General features: G+C 45.5%; 1 protein-coding gene across 2 annotated transcripts in view; it reads right to left on the bottom strand.

The window, feature by feature from the left end:
- The window catches only part of LOC119461256 (uncharacterized), a 61680-nt gene that overhangs the window by 33599 nt on the left and 7626 nt on the right, over positions 1-20455 (bottom strand). For both annotated transcript variants that reach the window (XM_049672147.1, XM_049672146.1), the window contains exons 5-8: positions 16379-16500; positions 14338-14485; positions 7534-7657; positions 5639-5779 (exon numbers count right to left, since the gene is read on the bottom strand). In XM_049672147.1, the coding sequence (XP_049528104.1) occupies positions 5639-5779; positions 7534-7657; positions 14338-14485; positions 16379-16500 (535 nt within the window). The remainder of the gene's footprint in view (positions 1-5638; positions 5780-7533; positions 7658-14337; positions 14486-16378; positions 16501-20455) is intronic.

Here is a 20455-nt window from a genome sequence, read left to right on the forward strand (position 1 = left end):
GGTGGAGTAAGAATTGTAGACCTTGGCCCAACATTCAGAACTTTTTAGAACACAACGCTTATATTATGCACAAAAATATGCTAAAATCAATTAGAAGTTCAGTTCGATTTCAACCTGCCGATCCCTAGACAAAGCAACCGTCTCGTCTTTTATCCCTTCTGTCGTCTTGGTCAAGTCACCTATCCCCAATCCGGTGTCACAAGATAGGTGACATCACCTTTGGCCAATACGGAGGTTTGCAGCCCTTTTTCTCAGTGGAGAGCCTAGCCCAAAAATATGCATCCCGGCTCACAAACAGGGAAACACATCCAGGGCATAAATTGACACAGGCGCAGCAGTTTGGGCCAACTGGTATTCCATAAGAGCGTCTTCATCCAGTTCACTCTTTTCTTAGTCACCCCGGAGGTGGGAAGGAAAAGACAAAGGCACATAGGTGATTGACAAGAGAGCCCGTACCCCCACTAGTTGACATGCCTTGACTCAATGCAGGCTTGGCAATTAGCTGGCCCTCCTTTGACTAGGCTTGGGCTGCTTGCAGCAGCTGTAATACCTCCCTGTGACACTCCCTTTGCTTGGGGCTTCTCACCTCATCATTCAGGTTTAAAAAAGAACATTGTCAATCACCCCCCACATATCCGTGCCCCATACCGTGGGATCAATGCATGATCACAACACTGATGCAACAGGCCTGTCACACCAGCAAAAGGCCTTGAGCCATTTTGGTTTACAGTCGAGTCCCGCTACAACGAAACTCACGGGAAACACGAAAAATTTCGTTGTGGCGGAACTTCGTTGACGCGAATTGGTATGTATATACCGTATTTTCGCGATACTATGCACCCCCCCCCCCCTCTATTTTCGCGAAAAATAATTGGGGGAAAGTTTGCATGCGAATCTAAGCACCCGCCTATTTGTTTAGAAGAGCGCGTAGCCAAGGCTGCCTCGTGACACCCACGAGCCGCGCGTAGCCGGAGCCGTCGCACTCCCGAGGTGGCACGGCGTCCGCAGCGGGATCTCGCCGCACAGTCGGGCTGCAGAGCCGCGCGGACTCGTGACGCCCGCGAGCCGCGTGGACTCTTGACGCTCGCGCGCCGCGTGTAGCCGGAGCCGAGCGTCACAGATATTTTTCGAATCTAAGCAACCCCCCCCCCCCCCCTCACTTTGGGCATCGCGATCAAGAAAAAAAGGGGGTGCTTAGAATCGAGTAAACACGGTACGTACGCCAAACGGCAAAGCCGCGAACGAAACCGAAACCATCGTCAGGGAAATCTTCGCGATGGTGGGTTGAGAGGTACCGAAGGCAGTTGATAAAGTGTTAACTTCACGAGCGAATGCATTTTGTGCCGCTGTTACAGCATTTTTCGTACATTGCGGCTGACGCCTAATCCAACGCGCATGCCTGGCTGGTCGCGCACCTTCGCAATGAAGCGGTTTGAATTATCGCAATTTCACTGAATATTTATGACAAAGTCGGCAAGCTTGGCAAGCTTGCGCTTACCGGAAGTTTTATTTCCCGAAGTCGGTCAGCCTGGATTTCTTACGCTTCACGGCAAGCAAAGGCGTTACGCGAGTCTCAGAGTCCGTTAAAAGAGCCCATCGCATTGTCGTGGGTACGGATAACTTCTCTGATGAGGCGAAAATGAACCATTGCTTTCAAAGCAGTCGCCGCAGTCGGTATGTCTAGCGGATAGTCATTTTCCCCAAATGACGAGACGTTAGCATCTTGTTGACAACAGCGGCTGCGGCGCGGCCGCTATCTTGAAAGCAATTTGCGACGTGCACAAAGTGAGCGCCCGCGCGGGCCTCATCTTCAAAGCGATCTGCGATGGGGGAAAAGTGCAACTAGTGCCGGTAGAGTCGTGTGCGCTGTGCTTTCGACGTTTAGTTCGCGGTGAAGCGAGTGACGGCACGGAGGTCAATTCGTTCTCTGTTTTTGCCGCGTCTCACTCCAGCGTGTTGACACAGAGTTTCCGCGGTCATCGAGCGAGATCTGTTCATGTTAATCTGTGTGCGTGTGACACAGTGCCCGGTAATTTAGTTAGCGAATGTTTACAAGAAAACTACTATCTTTAGTTCGTATAGCTGTCTACTAACTTGCTATCGCAACCGATGCTTCGCCTTGCGGGCGAAACTGCGAGATTTTTCCTTTTGCTTTCTGCCTCGGCGATCGTATGTGCCTTCTCCTCGAGAGAGAGAAGTTTACGCTTCTTCGTTGGCGTAGCGATTTCACCCGGACACACACCACAGAAAACGGCAGCGATTGTGGTGATCCCCTGCAGTGTCGCACAGGCGCGTGGTGATCACGCGTGGCTATGGATTGCAGTGGCTTAAACCGGTACTTTGAATTTGATTTCGTTCGCGAAAACCTCGTTCAAGCGGACATACGATTGTCACAGCTTTGGAAGGGCCTTCTAATTTGACTACTCGGCAGTTTCAATTTCAATTCAGTCACAGTTTCGTTCTCGAAAAGTTTGTTGAAGCGGAAATACCGAATAAAACGCCTTCGTTATGAAGGGACTTTTTTTTGTATTACTTTCTATGGGCAGCTGACGGGGAATCCGAAAACCTTCGTTGTGGCGGAAATTTCGTTGTAGCGGCATTCGTTTTAGGGGGATTCGACTGTATATTTTCATCAAAAACATCAGTAAACACATTATGTAGGAGGCTGCCATCCTTTAACAAACGGAGCTGCTGCATGGCTTGGCAACATCATGGATGCTAGCTGGGCACATTGCTTACTATGCACAAATTGCACAGCCATCAATTTACATATGCCTATGCATGAAAACAGGCAAGTTCTCTAGAATTTCCACATAAAAGCATTGCCCTACCTTCAGCACATGCGCAGTTGAACCTTCTTACATCAAACGTGGCTATTACATGCCAAATTATTAATTATCTTAATTGTTGTGACATTTTATCACATATATAAAATTTTGTATGCCTTTAGTGTTAATATCTGTTAATTCCCCAGTGCCAGAGCAACAGACCTGCATAGAAAGCAGGTGGCAGGTGTCTTAGCAGTGCACAGGCTTGCAGGTCAGGTGTAGGAAGCATTTGCAACATACAATTATGCATTTCAGAGCAAGTTACCAATAGAACAGAGTCAATAACAAACGAATTTGGCATAAACTTATACAGTGGGCTTCAGTTACATGACTCTGATGGGACCAACAAAATTGATGGGATTATCTGGCAAGCCAAATTAAACAAGAGGGAGAAAAAAAACTCGGAAAGGCAGTGCTCGTTCATTTTGCAGTATCAGCCCAATCCTAACACCACCCTCCCCTCTCCCCTCCCCCCCCCCCCCCCCCCCCGGATCAAATGCACACTTACATTATATGGGTTCAAAGTAGAACTAACGTAGAAATGAGATTAGAGCTCCTGCACAAAGCAGAAATTAGCATGCACACAATTTTCTGGTCAGAAAAATGTAGCATGCCTCCGATTCGGGCAATCCGGAAAAGGATAATAACGAGAAACGTCAACTTCACAGAATAGAAATTTATTTATGATTAATGTTTATAGTCATCACTCTCCCACTTAATCGCTGTCTATGGATAACAACATGTCATACTCTGTATGGTCTATTGTGTGTTTGATATTCTGCACTTATCATACAACTCTGCAGCAATCGCAAACGGGACCACACCTAGGCTAATCTCTTTGCTAGTTCATCCTGCAACACATGCAATTTCCCAGATTGCTAAAGCATGTGACGCCACATGTAGCTGCTGGCACAGCAAGTAAAACAACTTTTCTTTTGAATTAGCTTTCGTAATCAAACTGAAAGTGGCACTTCATCATGCTCCATGAAAAGTTATGCTGTTGTTATCTTGCAATTGACACGGTGATGATGCTAGCTAGGCTAGCTCTGACGGTAGGCATGTTGCAAACGCTGCAAACAGTTTTATTTTCATATCCGATTGCACCATGCAGGCAATATCCAGATAATTTTTTTTTTAAGGACACACGTTAGAACCGGGCAATACCGTAATCATTTCATTGTAAGCTACAATTTTTGCATGAAAATCTTCCTAGGGCAGGCCAAAATAATCACTTTCGACGGGAGATGATGTATGTTCAATGAATTCACTGTCTCCTAGTGATGCCAAGACAGATGAAGCCATTGGGGTCAGGAGCATGCATGCCAACCAGTCAAGTTCAACTTATCCAATGAGGACCAATTTCAGGATCCAAATAACCAAAGTTCTGGCCCATAGAAGAGTAGCGGACTTTTGGTCAGGATCATGTTAACCAAGAAATCAAATTAGCAAGATCAAATTAGCACGGTCAAATTAATGAGTCTTCTGTATAAAATTTTAAACATACCGTATTTTTGCACATATAACTGCACCAAAAAAAAATTTTTTTCATTTAACAGCAAAGCATGGGAGTGCGTTATATGCAAATTTCATCTTGAGCTCTGGCTTCAGGGCAGCGCGTGCAGCGCTACCGTGAAGCCAAACCTTAAATCAAGGTTCCCCGCCATTCAAGGTTAGAACCTAGGGAACTTGCACCCTCTCCCCACCCCTGCGTGTTGAAGCTCCCTTCTGCCTTTCTTCAAGGTCGCTTACTCACCTCCTCTTTATGGGTCGCCATTTTGAGTTTATATAGTTAGTGATTAGTGCATGCAGTGCTGGCAAACTAGAAATCAAATCACAATCAGATGCACTCAATGCCTGTACTTAGCTGCAGAAGCTGAAGATAAAGCTGTATTTACACGACAAAGCAAATCGCGAATTGATCGAGCGGGTTGCGTATCACGTGATCAAACGTCACCTGTTCCCGCGGCATTTGCTCAGTTTGCATGAACTCCTTCGCTATACGGCGAAGAGCCAAACCATCGTTGGGATTTTCGGCTCGGTCGCATTTGCTTCGCTGTCATTGCCCATGCGAGGGCTGCTCCATCTGCACTGTTATCCTCTGTAGTGGGAGTGCTAGCTGCGTAGTGGTCTAATTCCCGTCACATGACACATCACTGATTCGTCCGCAATCATGTCCATCGCAATCCAGCTATTGGCATAGCCGAAGGGGGACAGGGGGGAACAGAGCAACTGCCCGAAGATACTGTCACCATACGACATGGATTAGTCGTGCATCCAGGAATGGAGACTGTTTTACAAATATCCGAGCGTTGTTGTACGCAGTTATTTCCATGGGTTATACATAAAGATTTCTTTTTTTCTTTTCGGGATGTTGTGACTGGGTGTGCGATACACGATGACGGGTTATACACGGAAAAATACAGTATTATACTGACAAGAGTTCATTTTGACGAGGGTAGACCGCATGACGAGGGTAGACCGCACTTTACAAACCGATGACCTAGTTTCAACATGTTACTGGAGCAAAATGCCCATTTTCCTTGTTCATCATAAACAGACCTTTCAAAGTAAGCTTCAAAGCTGAGCCTGAAGTAAGCATACTGACAAAACACCCTCCATGAGAGCCAAATGCATTTTATGCTTAAGAAGCACACATACATCGGTCACGTTGCATCATGCAAGGTCACTTGTCAAAGTGAATAATATGCTCGTAAAACAAGCACCACTCCAGAACATGTTCGGCTGCGTTCTTCTTTTCTTTTGTTTATTAAAGCAAACATTCTTGAGGCTACGTATTCACAAGTACTTACTTTGATTCGGCAGCCTTGGCAGCCTGCTCCTGATTTTTGAGAGCTCGGTTCACATCGGCCAACTGGGCAGACGACTGCCGCTCTTGCTGTTCCAGCCTGGACACCTGTTTCCGCAAATCCGCTACAAGGCCCTCTTGGGTGCTATGAGAAATAAACACGCCAGCCAGTGTTACTGCCTATGGTCTTCTGTTACTGTGCCCCACTGGTTCAAGTGCCTGATCCACAGCATTCAAGTTGATCAAAAAAGAAGAGCGAGCAGCAAGCGTCATGCTCATTCGTCGTTCATATTCAATAACTTTTATTTTATAAACTCTCGTATGTTCATCAGCGCTTGTGTCAACATAAGCCTTTCTTAATCTCGCGCGTGTAAGCCGAGCAGTGCTGCGAGGCGGACCGACTCTGCGGTCGCCGTCAATGGTTACACCCAGGGAATAGAAACTAACGACATGTACTACAGCACGACCGTATCGCGCTCGAAACTGATCCCATGTTGCTTTATTTCTCCACCTTTACAGGGTGGCACAAGTGGTACCACGCAACGGATGGCCATCTAAAACGAAACTGTAACATAATCTTTGTCAGCCATGCTGAATTTTCTATAAGAATTTATATCAAACGTCTAAGTATACCTAGGGTTGTTCTTTTTCAGGTTTTACCCGATTTTTGCACCCCGAACATATCCCAAGAGTATCAGATTAAACCCGATTTCACCCTAAATTCGAAAACCACATACCACAGTAGCACACCCAGGATCTCTGCCAGGGGGGGCTTGACAGTTTGCCAATACGATCTAAACAGCACTAATTTTGATTTCTTCACGGGAAATTGTCAAAAAAATGCGCTTTTTGCGAGTGTGCAGACGATTGCACGTCTTACATCTTAGTTGCAGTACTCAAATGCGTAAGGAAAGAAAAGGGGTTGAACAAAAGGGGGGGTTAAGTCGGCCTCGGGGGGGGGGGGGGGGGGGTTACAACCCCCGAATCCCCCCCCCCCCCGTCGGTGCGCCACTGACATACCAACCTTTTATTTATTTTTTTCACACTGCACAAAGTTCGCGGTGCACACGCGCTAGCTACCCCGCCTCAGGACAACAGAGTTAGATCCTGTTGCCCTCCAGTGAACTCCAGTGACCTATAGATTTAATTTCACAAGCTGTGTGCAGCTCCGTGGTCGCTGCACGGCTCTAAACCAAATGCCCAATGAGTGCGCCTAACTCTGAGAACTCACCGTGACATTCAACGAAGGCCGGCTGAAGAAAAGTGACAACAGGCTCTTCTTCAATAGCACTGACATTGTTGTGCCTAACTAATGGAAGATGTCATGTCGAGAGAACTTTCTCTCAGCTGAGATACGTTCAAAGATCGGACAGGTCTCGGATGGAGACCGTATGTTTTGCATGCAGATGATAATGTATGTTAACAAAGATGTGTGAAAAATCGACAACCAGCTTTTCAGTAAATAAAATGTCATTTCCCAAAAGTTATCAATGCTCTTTACTGACATTAATACTTCTTAATTTCCAAACAAACGCTGAACTTTGGAGTATTTGCTAGAAAACACTGATGTAACCCCCGATTACCAGCTTGAAACAGATTCCTAGTTTTAACGCATTAGCGTTAAGGAGCTCGTGATACCCTTTGAATTAAAAAAAACAAAAAACTAATGCAATGGATTACTCAGTACATTTGTAAATTTTACCCGAAAAAACTTGAAATTCGGAATGGTTATCAGTTCTTTTTATCATTTATCATTTCTCTCCGATTATCAGTTTGAAAAATAGCACCTGATTTTCATCCCCCGAATTCAAGAAAATATAAAACCCAAAAATTAACAACCCCTAAGTATACCACACGCCTTTTCAGTTATTTTAAAGGCACAAAGAATGGCACACTCACGAGAGCTTGGCTTCACTGCGCTCCAGCTGAGCCTTGGTGGCGTCAAGTGCTTTGGTCGCTGCCGTGAGCTCCTGCTGAAGACGCACCTGGGTGTCATTGAGCTCCTTGAGTAGCTTGCCATTCTCTGTAAGCATTACATGGGGGTAAAAAAAATGACATGTATCTCATAAGGATGTCCAAATGGTTAAGTGTTTTGATCAAACCAAATACAAATACAAGAAAAATATGGGCTTTGGACATCAAATTATATAGCCAATTAGATAATATCCTCATAAAAGTAGAAAAATACACAGAGAAGAAAAGTGTTAGAAAAACGTCGCAGCTTCGCCCGAAAGGCGAAGCATCATTTGCGCTAGCAAATTTGTCGAGAGTTATACGAAGTAAGGATAGTAGTTTTATCAGCTGTATAAACTTGGACATGTAGCAGCACCAGCAACGCGCAGAACTGTTGTCAACGCAGTCTGCATTTCGCCCGCGTTCACACCAAACGTGCGTGGCATTGACGACTGTTGCCTGTGCCTCTGGCAGCGGCTTGGAGGTTTTCGATGAGATCAGAACGGGACACTCGTCGAGCAGCATTGAAAGTCTTTACCACCTTCTCGCCTCGGAACGTTTTTATATAAATACGCCTTTCATGCCGCAACTAAATGTCACCTCCTATCCCTCCCGCCTGTCCCCCCATGGCCTTTCGCGCAATGGAAGAAGTCGCGTTTGCTCTCCGCCGTGCGTTCACTTCCCGTGAAAGCGCGCGTCCCTCGCGCGCTTTCACTCGCACATACAGCATACGGCGCGCAGCGACAATTTCATCACCATTGGACTTTATACAGAACCTCACGGCCAACAATACGAGAACCAACTCAGTTTCGTAGCTCCGCATATTGGCCAGCGCGCAAGCATGTGGGCCACGTGGTGGTCACGCGAACTAATGGCACTGTGGTCGAGTCCGGCTACTGGTTGGCCGCGTCGGCTGCTGCTGCAGCAGCGCGGCAGCTTGGTATTGCACACGCGTTTGCTCGTCTGCGTCGATTTATTGCTCCACTGAAAAGCTATACTGCCTTCGTAATTGGAGTTCATGGTTTTCACTAAGAGTGACAGCTTCGCAAGCACAGTACGAATTCTAAGGGCGATGTGAACGCTTCGATTTCAACCCCTATGCTATACTGCAAAGCTACCCCAACATCAATTGTGACGGGATGTGCTCACCACATATGGCAATTCATAATCGATTATGTGGGAGGGGGATAAAAGCAGGATAGTTAATGAGGGAAGAAGCAAAAAAAAAAAAAATCTAAAGCTACCAGATAGCGTGAAAAAGCTGTAAACATTATTGTTTATTCGGCCATCTGCAAATGGAGAGTTCCTTTACTTCCTATACAGGGTGTCCCAACTATACTGCACGAATATATTTTAAAATATGCAAATGCCACGGTGCTGGACAGAACCAAGGTAATGTTGTTTGCCGTCGCTTGGAGAGACTCAGATAATTTTTTTTTCATTCCTCCTAAATACGTAATTAGTCTCAAGTAGTTAATCAACTTTTTAAATATCTTAATTAGATTAAAAGTGTCAGTGAGAAGACTGTAAAGCAGCATGAAAAAATTCCGATACAGCTTTCTGTTGCTCAATACATGCTACATAAAAGTGTTTTTCCGAGCGTTAACGAAGCCCGCAAATACACACAAAATTGCCGCGCGACTGGCCGCTTGAGGCACTTTGCGTATATTCGCGGGCTTCTTTCACGCTTGGAAAAGCACGCATTGAGCAACAGAAAGCTGTATCGGGAGTTTTTCATGCTGCTCTAAAATTTTCTGGTTTACACTTCTATTCCAATAATATTTGAGAAGTTGATTAAATAATTAAGACTAATTATGTAGTTAGGAAGAATTCACAAAATAATCTGAGTATTTCCAAGCGACGGCAAACAACATTACTGTGGCCGGAGGATGGTATTGATATGGTTGTGTTCTGTGTGCGAGGCCGAGAGGTGAAATGTGCGGGCATTTCAGTGCTTGTGTTCGGTATGTGGGGCCGAAGAGTGCGGGAGTGTGCGTGGATGGTGCGCGTTCCGCGAGAGTGCAGCTCGAGTGACGGGGCCGACAAGCTCTGCGGAGCGGGCCAAGTCCCTATGTCAGCGATCCCAACCCTATTAAACCGGGCTTCGCCCCGGTTCGCTGTCCCTGGAAGCCGAGCTACCTGGCGGATCCTGCCGTGGTCAGGCTTCGCCCTGGCTCCTGTTAGGCTGAGATAGGCCGCCCTACGGTGTCATCACCGTTCATCACCCGTCGACGCCGGGCTGCGCCCCGGTTCGCGTCACTGTACCAGCAACATGCGGCTGAGCTGCGTCCCAGCCGTCGCTACCTCACCGCTGCAGCAGGTAACCACTGCGGCAATTGGAACTTAACTGTGAGTGGTACAGCACACGACTAGGATTATCGACAATAGCGCGACTTGTGTCATTTAGTCTCTGCATTTAGTGTGCGTCTAGTCCTTGTCTCCTATCCGTGTTAAAAATCGTTCCTCTCTGTCTTTGGGCGATTCCTTAGTCCGTCCGACTGACCTGCGCCCACACAAATACCCACCATTACCTTGGTTCTCTCCAGTTACGAGGCATTTGCATATTTTTAAATCTTGGTGCATGATAGTCGGGACACCCTGTATTAGCTATGCATTTCCTTGGAGAAAGTCTTACTGCACGCGGGCCGACCCCCAAATTCAAGTTGGCCCCCGTCCCCCAAATTTGGTTTTAGCCCACTCCCAAATTTCATTTGGCTCACCCCTACTATAAGCTTCCCCATGCATTTTCTATGGAGCCCTGTGTATCCCTATGGGTATTCCCTCTGGTCAATATTTTTAAATTGTTCCTTATCTCTTATAAAGCTACCAATCATCAACATTTATATTATAATGATCAAACATTTAAGTTCGAAAATTATGCATTTACGTGCAGATACAAAGCATTACACTTTTTGCTTGACGGACCTGTGGTACTCACGAATGTTTATGCATTGAAAGTAGTGCTTAGCTGACGACTTGTAGCCGCTTGTTCAACCCGGTGCAAAATACGTCAGCATATCGCATGCTCGACACAAGCCAGGCTTCACACCTCTGCAGATCAGCGTGAGCACTCAAACCTCCGAACGAACTTCTGCAGGACGCAACAAATGTGCAGCACCATAACGGCCACACAGGACGCAGCCGCAGCAAAGGCGCGCAACCGGAAGTGCTGCCGGTAGCGCAACTCGATCACAGCGCCATTAGTTCTTGCGACCAGCACGGAGCCCATGGCCGGTATTTTGTAGCGATGCTTTTTCGGTGATAATGCCTTTTCGCGCTTATCGCGCTTTTAAGTGGTCAGAGCGACAGTCCGCTCGCGTTACCAACAGAATCAGCCGTCCGTGAGCAGTGGATGATAAGTCTAGTGTAGAATACGTCATAAGGCATCGCTACAAAATACCGGCCCATGTTATCAGCAGAGCTATGAAACTGAGTTGGTTCTATTAACGTTACTCATGGCGACAGCGCCGACAATGCCGACAGCACAAATCCACTTGGAGTGTCCACATAATTGCTATCGCAATAAAATTAATTGCCTATCGTTCAGACAATGCTACTTAAAGTCTATTCAGATGGATGCACCTTATAAATGAGCAAACCGCAAAAGATCACCGTAGTTGCCTGTTCAATTACAATACACACTTGAAGCAGACATATAATTGTGTGCATAGAACATGTATATTTAACTGGTGTTTGACATTTTGAATGCAATCAACGACCAATTTTGTCAGACATGGCTGATAACGTACTTCATAGAGCCAATGTATAAGGACCTCTGAAATCTTGGACGTTAAAACCTTTTCCCGTTCTGACTTTTCAAACCCTTTGGCATGACCACAGATCCGAAAAGGCATCAACAGAAGCCACCACCGTCGCCAATTTGATTACCTCTCAGCATGAAACCTGCGTTCTTGCATGCCGATCCACTGGCAGCCATAGCCAGCCGTAGCCACTGTGGTCACTAGACTTGTACGTAACGAATTAAATTTAATTTAGTTGTAATCAATTACACTTTTTCATAGTTTCACGATGTAACTATGACTTTGCTTACTCAAAAACACTCACTGCAATTCAATTACTTTTTTTCAGTAACCAATTACGTGTAACCAGTTACTTTAATGAAGCACCAAGCTCTAACGTGCTACACAGCTTTGAATTTGGCATAAACTACAGTAGAATGCCTGCGGTCTGCAATTAATATCATCCAAAGGGATGAAAACATGTACTATCGAGCAAAAAAGTTTACAGACCAAGGGATCTGATAAAAAGCTGAATATCTCCGCAGCCTCAAAACGCAGCCTGGTATTCCCTTTTCCAGCCTCTACCGGTATATGCAAACAACATTGTGATGTACGGTTTTACTGGCTACTTTTAAAGGCTGCTCGGATATTTAGCATTTTCTGAGATCCCGTGGTCCGTAAACTTTTTTGGTCGATAGTACATGGGTTACCTCTTTCCCACAATTACCTACCTGCAGCTATGGCCCAATAACCTGAACATGGCTGGCTTGCAGATTTGCACACTTCTCTTGAAAGCGCTTTATAGCGGCCTTCATAGATGGGTAAAAGCTTCTGCTCAATCCTTCGCTTATTGCACTCTATGACTTTCCGATATAGAGAAAGGTTTCTGGTCGTTAAATGTACATGTTTTTATTTGCCCGATACGCAAGTCATTTTGCAATGGATGACTTTAGAAAGTGGCTCGCGTCTACCTTAGTGTTCATGTGGCATTGACTTATACTGCTAGTCTGGCGCCAATGATACAACGACACGGTGTATTGCGGTAAGGATCCATGAGCTGGGCCAGCCTCTCCAAACGTGCGCGCACTGAGGGATCCATTTCACAGAAGCAGCCAGACAACAATGCAAGTGTTCTCCTGCAACAGCTCATGGGCTTGCGCACTAGACCGTCACCGGAAGTGCGCTGCGCAGCAAGCAAGAACGAGAGAAAAAAAAATTTTTTTTAAAGAAGCTGGGGAGACCATGGCGTGTAGATGAAGCGATCCTCCGGCTCCGGTATGGGAGAACGCAGGGAATTAATTTTTCTTGTGGAGGCAAGATAGGGGCAAGTGGCGTGAGTGTCTGTTGGCAGTGAAGCTCGCATCCTGAAATCATGGGTTCTCGAGACTTCAAACATTTCTATATCTGCTAATAATGAACCAATTTGACAAATTCTTGCGGTAGAACACTCCCTAGAAGGCACGTAACAATCTCCAGTGTACAACCAAAATTTTCTAAGTGGTTTCGTGAAGGGCCCTTTGAATGCGACACAAGTGGCCACAAAATGCCAAGCCAGTACCACAGCCATCATATCTTTACGCACCGGGTACGCCGAGCGCATCCATGCTACGGCACCTGTTTTTTCTTGCTGGGTATATACAGCATACCTCGCAAGGAATGACCTGCTTCTGCTAAATGCCACGATAGCCACAATGCAAAAAACGCCCGTGTGCTTGCATTGTAGTGCACGTTAAAGAACCACAGGTGGTCAAAATTAATCCGGAGCCCTCCACTACGGCGTGCCTCATAATCGGAACTGGATTTGGCACGTGAAACTTCAGAAAGAAGAAGCCACAATGCACCATCATCGGGCACACCATCTAAATCGATGCACCAGAGATATGTGCCATCACACTTGATGTAAAAATGCACTGTTGTTCCTCTTTTAAAAAAATGCTCTTTTATGCGTTGAAGCACAAAAGTAACTGAAATGCCCATGTATTTCACCCCACACTTTGGGAAATAATATCTAGAAACTTGTATCATCCTGGAGATTCATTTCAAGTGGTATCGTCTTGTAAGCTCACCGGCTACAATGAATAAATTTCAATATGTGCAGTAATGTAATTAATTGGGATGTTAGTGCATTTTTGTTAATTAGTTGAAAATGCGTTTTGATTTCTCGTACTAATAATGTCCGTCTGTTCGAATATTCCAGCTCAACGAGAAGAATTATGCTACCCGCCACAGGCAATTTTGAAACATTCCAGAACAGTTAAAAATTATCACCCAGTATATTTTGGCTTAGGAATCACTCTCACTCAGACTCGCCAAAATTATAATCAGCCGGGCTCACTCAGGCCCGCGGGTCAGTCCGAGTTTGAGCGAAAAAAAATTTTTATTAGATTCTGGGGTCTTAGTGCCAAAACCACAACATGATTATGAGACATGCCATAGTGGAGGACTCCGGATTAATTTTGACCCCCTGGAGTTCTTAAACATGCACCCAATGCACCATACACGAGCGTTTTTTGCATTTCGCCCCCACCGAAATACAGCCGCCGTGTCCAGGATTTGATCCCGTAACCTCGTGCTTAGCTGCGCACCGGCAAAGCCACTAAGCAGCCATAGCAGGTTGAGTCTGAGCGGGTCGACTCATGGGCGAGTTTGCCAACCTATACAAGCAACACATTAATTTTTTGTATCACAGTAACTCTTCCAGCAACATTGCTCTTGCCGATTTTGCCTGCTTTCAGAACTTTTCTGAATAAGCTTGCGCAAGGCAAGTATCTCGTATGTATCCTTGGAAGACTTCCAACGGGACGTTTGGAGACCAACGAGCGAAACATTTTTGTGAAGCTGTTTTTCGTAAAATTTGACGCAACATTTGCAAAATCTTAGAACAAGCCGAAGTTTCGAATTTTTACGAAAAATTCGGGAGAGAGGGCAAGTATGCTGATGTATTGCTTCTTTATTGGGATAAGCAGTGTCCGCGCCCACCTAAAGTTAGGCTGCCCAAGGCATTCCTCACCTTGCCCCAGGAGTCGCAGTTCTTCCTTGAGCGAAGCCTCCTTCTCACGGCTACGCTGCTCCAGGGTCTTGCGGGCGGCTTCACTGTTATGCACCTGGCATTCCATTTGCTGGGTGATCTGCCGGCTACGCTGCTCGAGTTCTTGAATCTGAGAGGCGAAAGACAACAAAAAATAACATTTACGCTCAAGCATCTAGTAATTGTAATGCCTACGTCATTTTACTTATAGCTGGCAACCATGTTATCACTGTTATCAATTTATCTCAGAGCAACACATGGCTACTGTATCCGAAGCTTCTTTTATCCAAGTGTATCCAAAGTTTCCATGCACATCTTTTACTATACCTGGCGACAACATGCAGATGTGCAGTAAAAAAAAATGTATGCTTAGTAGCTTTGTTGCCACAGAAAGTTGTCGCTGGGTGTAGTAGTAGTTTAGTATCAAGCATACCTTAGGACTGAGTAAATACAGTATGTTAAAAATAATTTCCAGAAGGCAGGTTTAACCCTTTCCATGCCACCATCTAGTATCCTAAATTCTGACTAAAAATGGACAAATTTTCTTCTGTGGAACTCTTTACGAAAAAAGAAAGAAAAAAAAATATATATATATATACTACACACAACATTTAGAGAGTTGCTTTATACAAAATCTCAAACGTTTATTGCAAAGGTGACACAACAGCACTGTGCAAGAAAATGAAAGCAAAAAAGCATTGTCGAGAAAATTATGTCTGCAAGAAAATTGCATAGCAATTGCATCTGTAAAATTGTAATTGCATGAAAGGGAGGATACCGTCCCCTGAAAAGGATAATGAATTAGTCACCCAGGACGTTCCTGTACAGTGCTCAAAAAGTTAAACACAAATAATTCCAAAACTCCAGCCCGCTGTTTCGTTACCAGGGTCACCTGCATTTGTAACAGCAGCTTAATTCAGACTACAAAACATACACTTGGGACTACTGTACTCCATGTTCAAAAACCGGCTACAGAGCGATCACACATCGCACTTCTAGGTAATCATGATCCAGGTATTTAGGCAAGACGTTCATTGCTGTTTACATATCAATTTTTGAGCACTATACACACAGAATAAGATGTGTATCCAATACTCCGTTTCATACATAGCAGGCAAAGCCACGAAGGCTGGAAAGACTTCTCTCACTGGTCCCATTTGTGACTAAAATATAGCATGTGTCCCGTGAAAGATGTTGGTATGCATCGTGCAATTTGATGTGACATTAAGTCTCACACTGTTATGAAATAAAATGTGGACTAATTATGACATGGAAGGCGCCGCAGATGTGATCCTATTCGCAACCGAACAAGCACACTGATACACAGTGAACCTCGATATAATGAACACGGATATAACAAATTATCACGCATAAGGAAATGCCTCACCGCTATTACACTAGATGGTTATGTTTATAACAAATACTGGATATAACAAAGGTACTTTTGTGTCAGAAGCGATTTCGTTATAACAAGACAACTGCATTCCTGCAACCAACGGCCGCAGCACAACCCTTGTGCTCGGGAGTGTCATATTAGAAGCACCAGGGTGTAACAAAGGATGCCCGATTCAACGTAACCTTACGCCCACAAGTTCCAGTAGTAATATATGAAGAACTTATTCTATAGAAAGTGCAGAAGGTAAAAAGACAAGTGCACAGCACAATGCGTGGAGTAATATTGCTAAGGCCACACCGCTTGCGTTGAGAACAAAAACAGCGCAAAGAAACAGGACAAGAGAGGCAACGCTCTCTCCCAACTGCAACCATTTCCCTCCATCTGTTTGTTTAGGTTGTTACTTGCCTTCCCTGTTACGTACCTCTGTCTATTTCTCGTCACATTTTGCCGTGCGCAAAACAAATCTTAAGTTGCAAGTCAGCATTGTGTCCGTCTCTGTCGCCCCATTTCCTGCTCCGTTTTCGTTCTTAACGTCATGTATCAACTAGCCCAAGCGCAAACTCTGCAATGTTGCCTGCAACATATGAAACCGATTGTATATAGATTGCGCGAGAAAGGACAACCTACCTTGCCACGAAGCTGTATGTTCTCATTTCTCAGCCGGTCCGCCTCATGGTTGTTGCGATCCAATGACTGTGCCCTCATTGGGGTACTTGGCATTGAAGCAGACTGGCTGACCTCTTGCTTCTCTGTAATTGCAGGACACATTTTAGAGCGCAACTCTTAGGCGCCCGTTCCTGCGGCGAGCGCAGGCGTTCCCGGCGCAACTGAGCGAACGAGCACAGCAAAAGATGAGAGCGAACGCGGAGCGCAGCCAGAGATTAAAAAAAGCGGCGAGATGGAAGAGGCGTGAGGAGGAAAGCGGAGGAGGGTATGGCAAAAGCATGAGAACAGCGTAGTGCGGCGACGATGAACAAGATGGCGCCAGAGTAGCACGCGTCGTCTGGGAGGTCTCGGTGGCGGCATCTGTGAATCGCACCCACACGCTGGCTCTCGCAATCTCCAGATTAGCCAACGCAATCGCGTCACAGTTCACTCCGTTTACAATGTACCTCATAGACAGATTGTTCATGCCAGCCAATATATTGCGAAATGAAAACACTTATTGAGCTGCGCTCAAAGTTCGGAGTTAGGGAGTATCTTAATTGTCAGTGACTTTTGCATACAACTTCTACTGGCCCAACTTTCTGACGCTCAACTGTAGAGGAAAGAAAAAAATCTAGAAGGGAGCATGACACTGCACTGCCAGTCTTCACAAGCCAACTTCTCGTGAAGCCATCCCCTTCGCTTTTTCTCTCTCCCGTGCCTCCGAAGCGAGCCCGACACATGGCGCTGTGATTGCCCGATTAGGTTCAGTTTGGTTGTTTCCCGGTAGGTTTTGTGAAGGGTGTTCATAAAGTTTGTATTATCGGTGCCATAGGTTTGAAACAAGAGTAGCTGATAGGCATCAAAATGGGCACACGTCTTTCTAGTTTTAGTAGAATATAAAAATTTTGTTGATATGGTACCGCAAAACACCGCTACGGCATGAAAACAGAAATGGCAGCATCCATAGGGTAAAGTTGGCTGAAGCCTGAACAGTGATCCGCATTCTGCATTTGAAGGAATGTGAAGTCAGAGTTTTAACGTGTGTGCTATTCCAGTATTTGCGCGTAATACCGGATTACCGGGCGCTGGTCACGAAATCTAGCAACACTTTATCTAACCACAATGCCTCGCAGAGACATTTTCGTGTTCTACGAGTGTTCTTGTCGAAAAACATTTAAAAAGGCAACGTGTTCACAATCACGCTGCTTCAGAAAATGTAAACCAGCAGTTCAGTAGAATGCACTTGGTTACTGCAACATTAGTTCTGCGTTTGTCTGATCGAGCTCTGCGCCACTAGGTGGAGCCAAGAATCCAGTTGCTCAAGTTTGCACGTAACCCGGTAATCTTCACTTGCATGTACTGGAATATCGGACACACTAAAACTCTCTAAACTAGAAAGACGTGCGCTCATTTTGATGCTGATCGTCTATGCCTGTTCCAAACTTAAGGTGCCGATAATATGAACTTTATGAATGCCCCTTGTAATCAATGCACACCAGTTTGGGTGCTTTGCCCAAACTACGCGCATTTTTTGCCCAATATGCTTGAGCAACTTTAGCCTTGCAGTGCAATTCACCGTTTTCATGGTGACGCGAGAGTGCACCAGCCACACGTTGCTGTCACACCAGTTGACTTTTTTAAGGAGCATTCGTTGAGCGCCGTAGTGGGAGATGCTAAAAACTGCCATGACATGATCACATGCTGGGCAAGTTTTTTTCTGGCTTCTGTTTTATCACGCGACACACTCTACTAGTCTGTTTTTTTTTTTTTTCCTTCCCTCTGTCAATGCACTGAACATGTTATCCATTTTGTAATTGGCAAACTCGCTGCCATCCAACTTCTTAAGGGGAGAGGCGGGTAAAAAAACGGCGATTTTCATTAAAGAAACAGGTTTTGTGTTTTTAGTTGTTTCAGCAACATTGATCTCTCCTATTTCACATATGATGAAATCAGAGCCAGAAATGATCGGGAAAAGTATAATAAACTCGGTTAAAGCACTCGAGGTGGCAAGAAAATGCACAGATATGACACATTGTCAAGCGTGCGATGCGTCAAACCGCGGTGTCGCACGCCATTGGGCTCATGCAAGGTGGTAGGCCTAAGCTTTTTCTCTCCAAGGTTAGCTTTGCCGCATTACAATCTCCCCGGGAAGTAATAATAATAATTAACAGAAGTAAACAGCTTTTATAACTTTCAATCGCATTTTTCTCAACTTCATATTTTGGGCAAAACAAGGCGTTTGTGCACAACATTTTATGTACTTATTGTGTTCCAATCAAGACCATATTTGATGGGCGTAATTTTTAGGATATGTAGAATGCACTTATCTAGAATTTAATGCAATCACTTTATTTTTTTAAGGATGAAAATTTTTAATGTACTCGGGCACCAGCCACTGAATATGAAGCACCAGATACGAAATTTTCCTAAAAAGTTGCCTGTAAAGGGAATCACATTATCTTGCTTATTAGCACTCAATGGAGTGTTAGGGATAGGAAAAATAATTTTGCACTGCTCTATCATGCTAACTGCTATGTCCAGCAGCTGCACAAACATGCACTGCTTCTCACTTATGCATGGCACTTAGGACATGAAACTATCGAGATATCCTAAAACTAAAAGTAGATTTCGAATGAAGAGATCAAGCTCTACAAGTGGTACAATTTTCATTCACCCAGCATCATTATTTAAAAAGAAATATTTCTGAGGAGCGTCTCCCCTTAATGAGACGCCAAAGAGAAAAATAGGTTAAGCTGTACTAGTAAATTACACTTCTACAATACTACAAGCCACCTTACCGTGAGGTGGGAAAAAAACCTCAAAAATGAAAGACAGCTGGCAAAGCTACCCTGAAGTTCCTTGCAACAGCTTGTCATAATGCCATGGATTTTTGTGGCATCTAGTTTTTTTTTTTTTTTTCGTTTATTGGTAAATATTTACTACAGTATACAGTAAAAGCTCGATGATACGAATCTCACGGGGTCACGAAAAATATTCATATTAGCCGAAATTCGTATCATCGAAACACAATTAAAACTACTGTCGAATCTCGATAATTCGAACACGAGGGGGCCCGAAAATTTGTTCGAATTAAAAGGACGTATTTTTGAAGTATTCGTGCACCATAGCACGATGCACGAACGGTGCGAGTCGTGAAATATCGCGGCGCGCAAGCGCATAGCAAGCGCGGGCCACGAAACTGCCCACGCCGGCTAACGGTCGCTTCCCGATAACGCCAGAAAACGAAGCTTCAGGGAGCGAGCGGGCGGCGCCGGCACACGGGTGCGCGCGGAGACCGTCGAAGGTGAGGGAGGAGGGCGGCAGGGAAGCGGATTTGGCCGCGTCAACTCCGCCGCTTCGGTGGCTCCCCTCGCCCTCCCTCTCAACTACCCGTAGCTCTCTCACCTTCGACTCCGTGCGCGCCCGCCGCCGTGCTGGCGCCAGCTTACTTTAGCCGCCCCCTGAAGTTTCGTTTTCTGCCGTTATCGGGAAGCGAGCATTTGCGGGCGTGGCAGTTTCGTTGGCCCGACTGTGCCTCCGCCGCTGCTTCCCTCTGCGCTGCTGCCGCAGCGTGCAAGGTCAACACGTGACTAGAAAATAGAGGAGAAGGGTTCACTGCCATTTTATCCGTCTGGCTGAGACGTCGACACTAGTGTGTGCTAGAATACGGTTGTCTAGAACACTCTAGTCGGCACGTACACGCTTGTTCCGGCGCGATGCAGAAACAGCGACCTTGCAATTTGAGAGAGGGGAAAATTTCCGCCGCGGTTTTTTTTTTTTTTTTTTTCCCGTTCATTCGCGCGCTGTGTCTCTATGGCGGTGTCGGAGCAATGCCGGTCGGAGGCGCCGCCGCGTTATTTGGCGCGCTGCTAAGAGCATTGTCGGTACGCGTTATGTTCGAAGTAAGCGTGTTCGAATTAACGAGATTCGACTGTAGCTAAATTAAAGAGTCAGAGGTGAACTCACTCAGGCACATGTACGTAAAAAGCATTTATTTCTTGAAGCGCCACCGCTTCAAACTCTTCGCGCCCAGTCGCGGAGTCCGCGCTGTCCGGC

Source organism: Dermacentor silvarum, chromosome 8 (genome assembly GCF_013339745.2).
Source record: "Dermacentor silvarum isolate Dsil-2018 chromosome 8, BIME_Dsil_1.4, whole genome shotgun sequence".
Taxonomy (NCBI): domain Eukaryota; kingdom Metazoa; phylum Arthropoda; class Arachnida; order Ixodida; family Ixodidae; genus Dermacentor; species Dermacentor silvarum.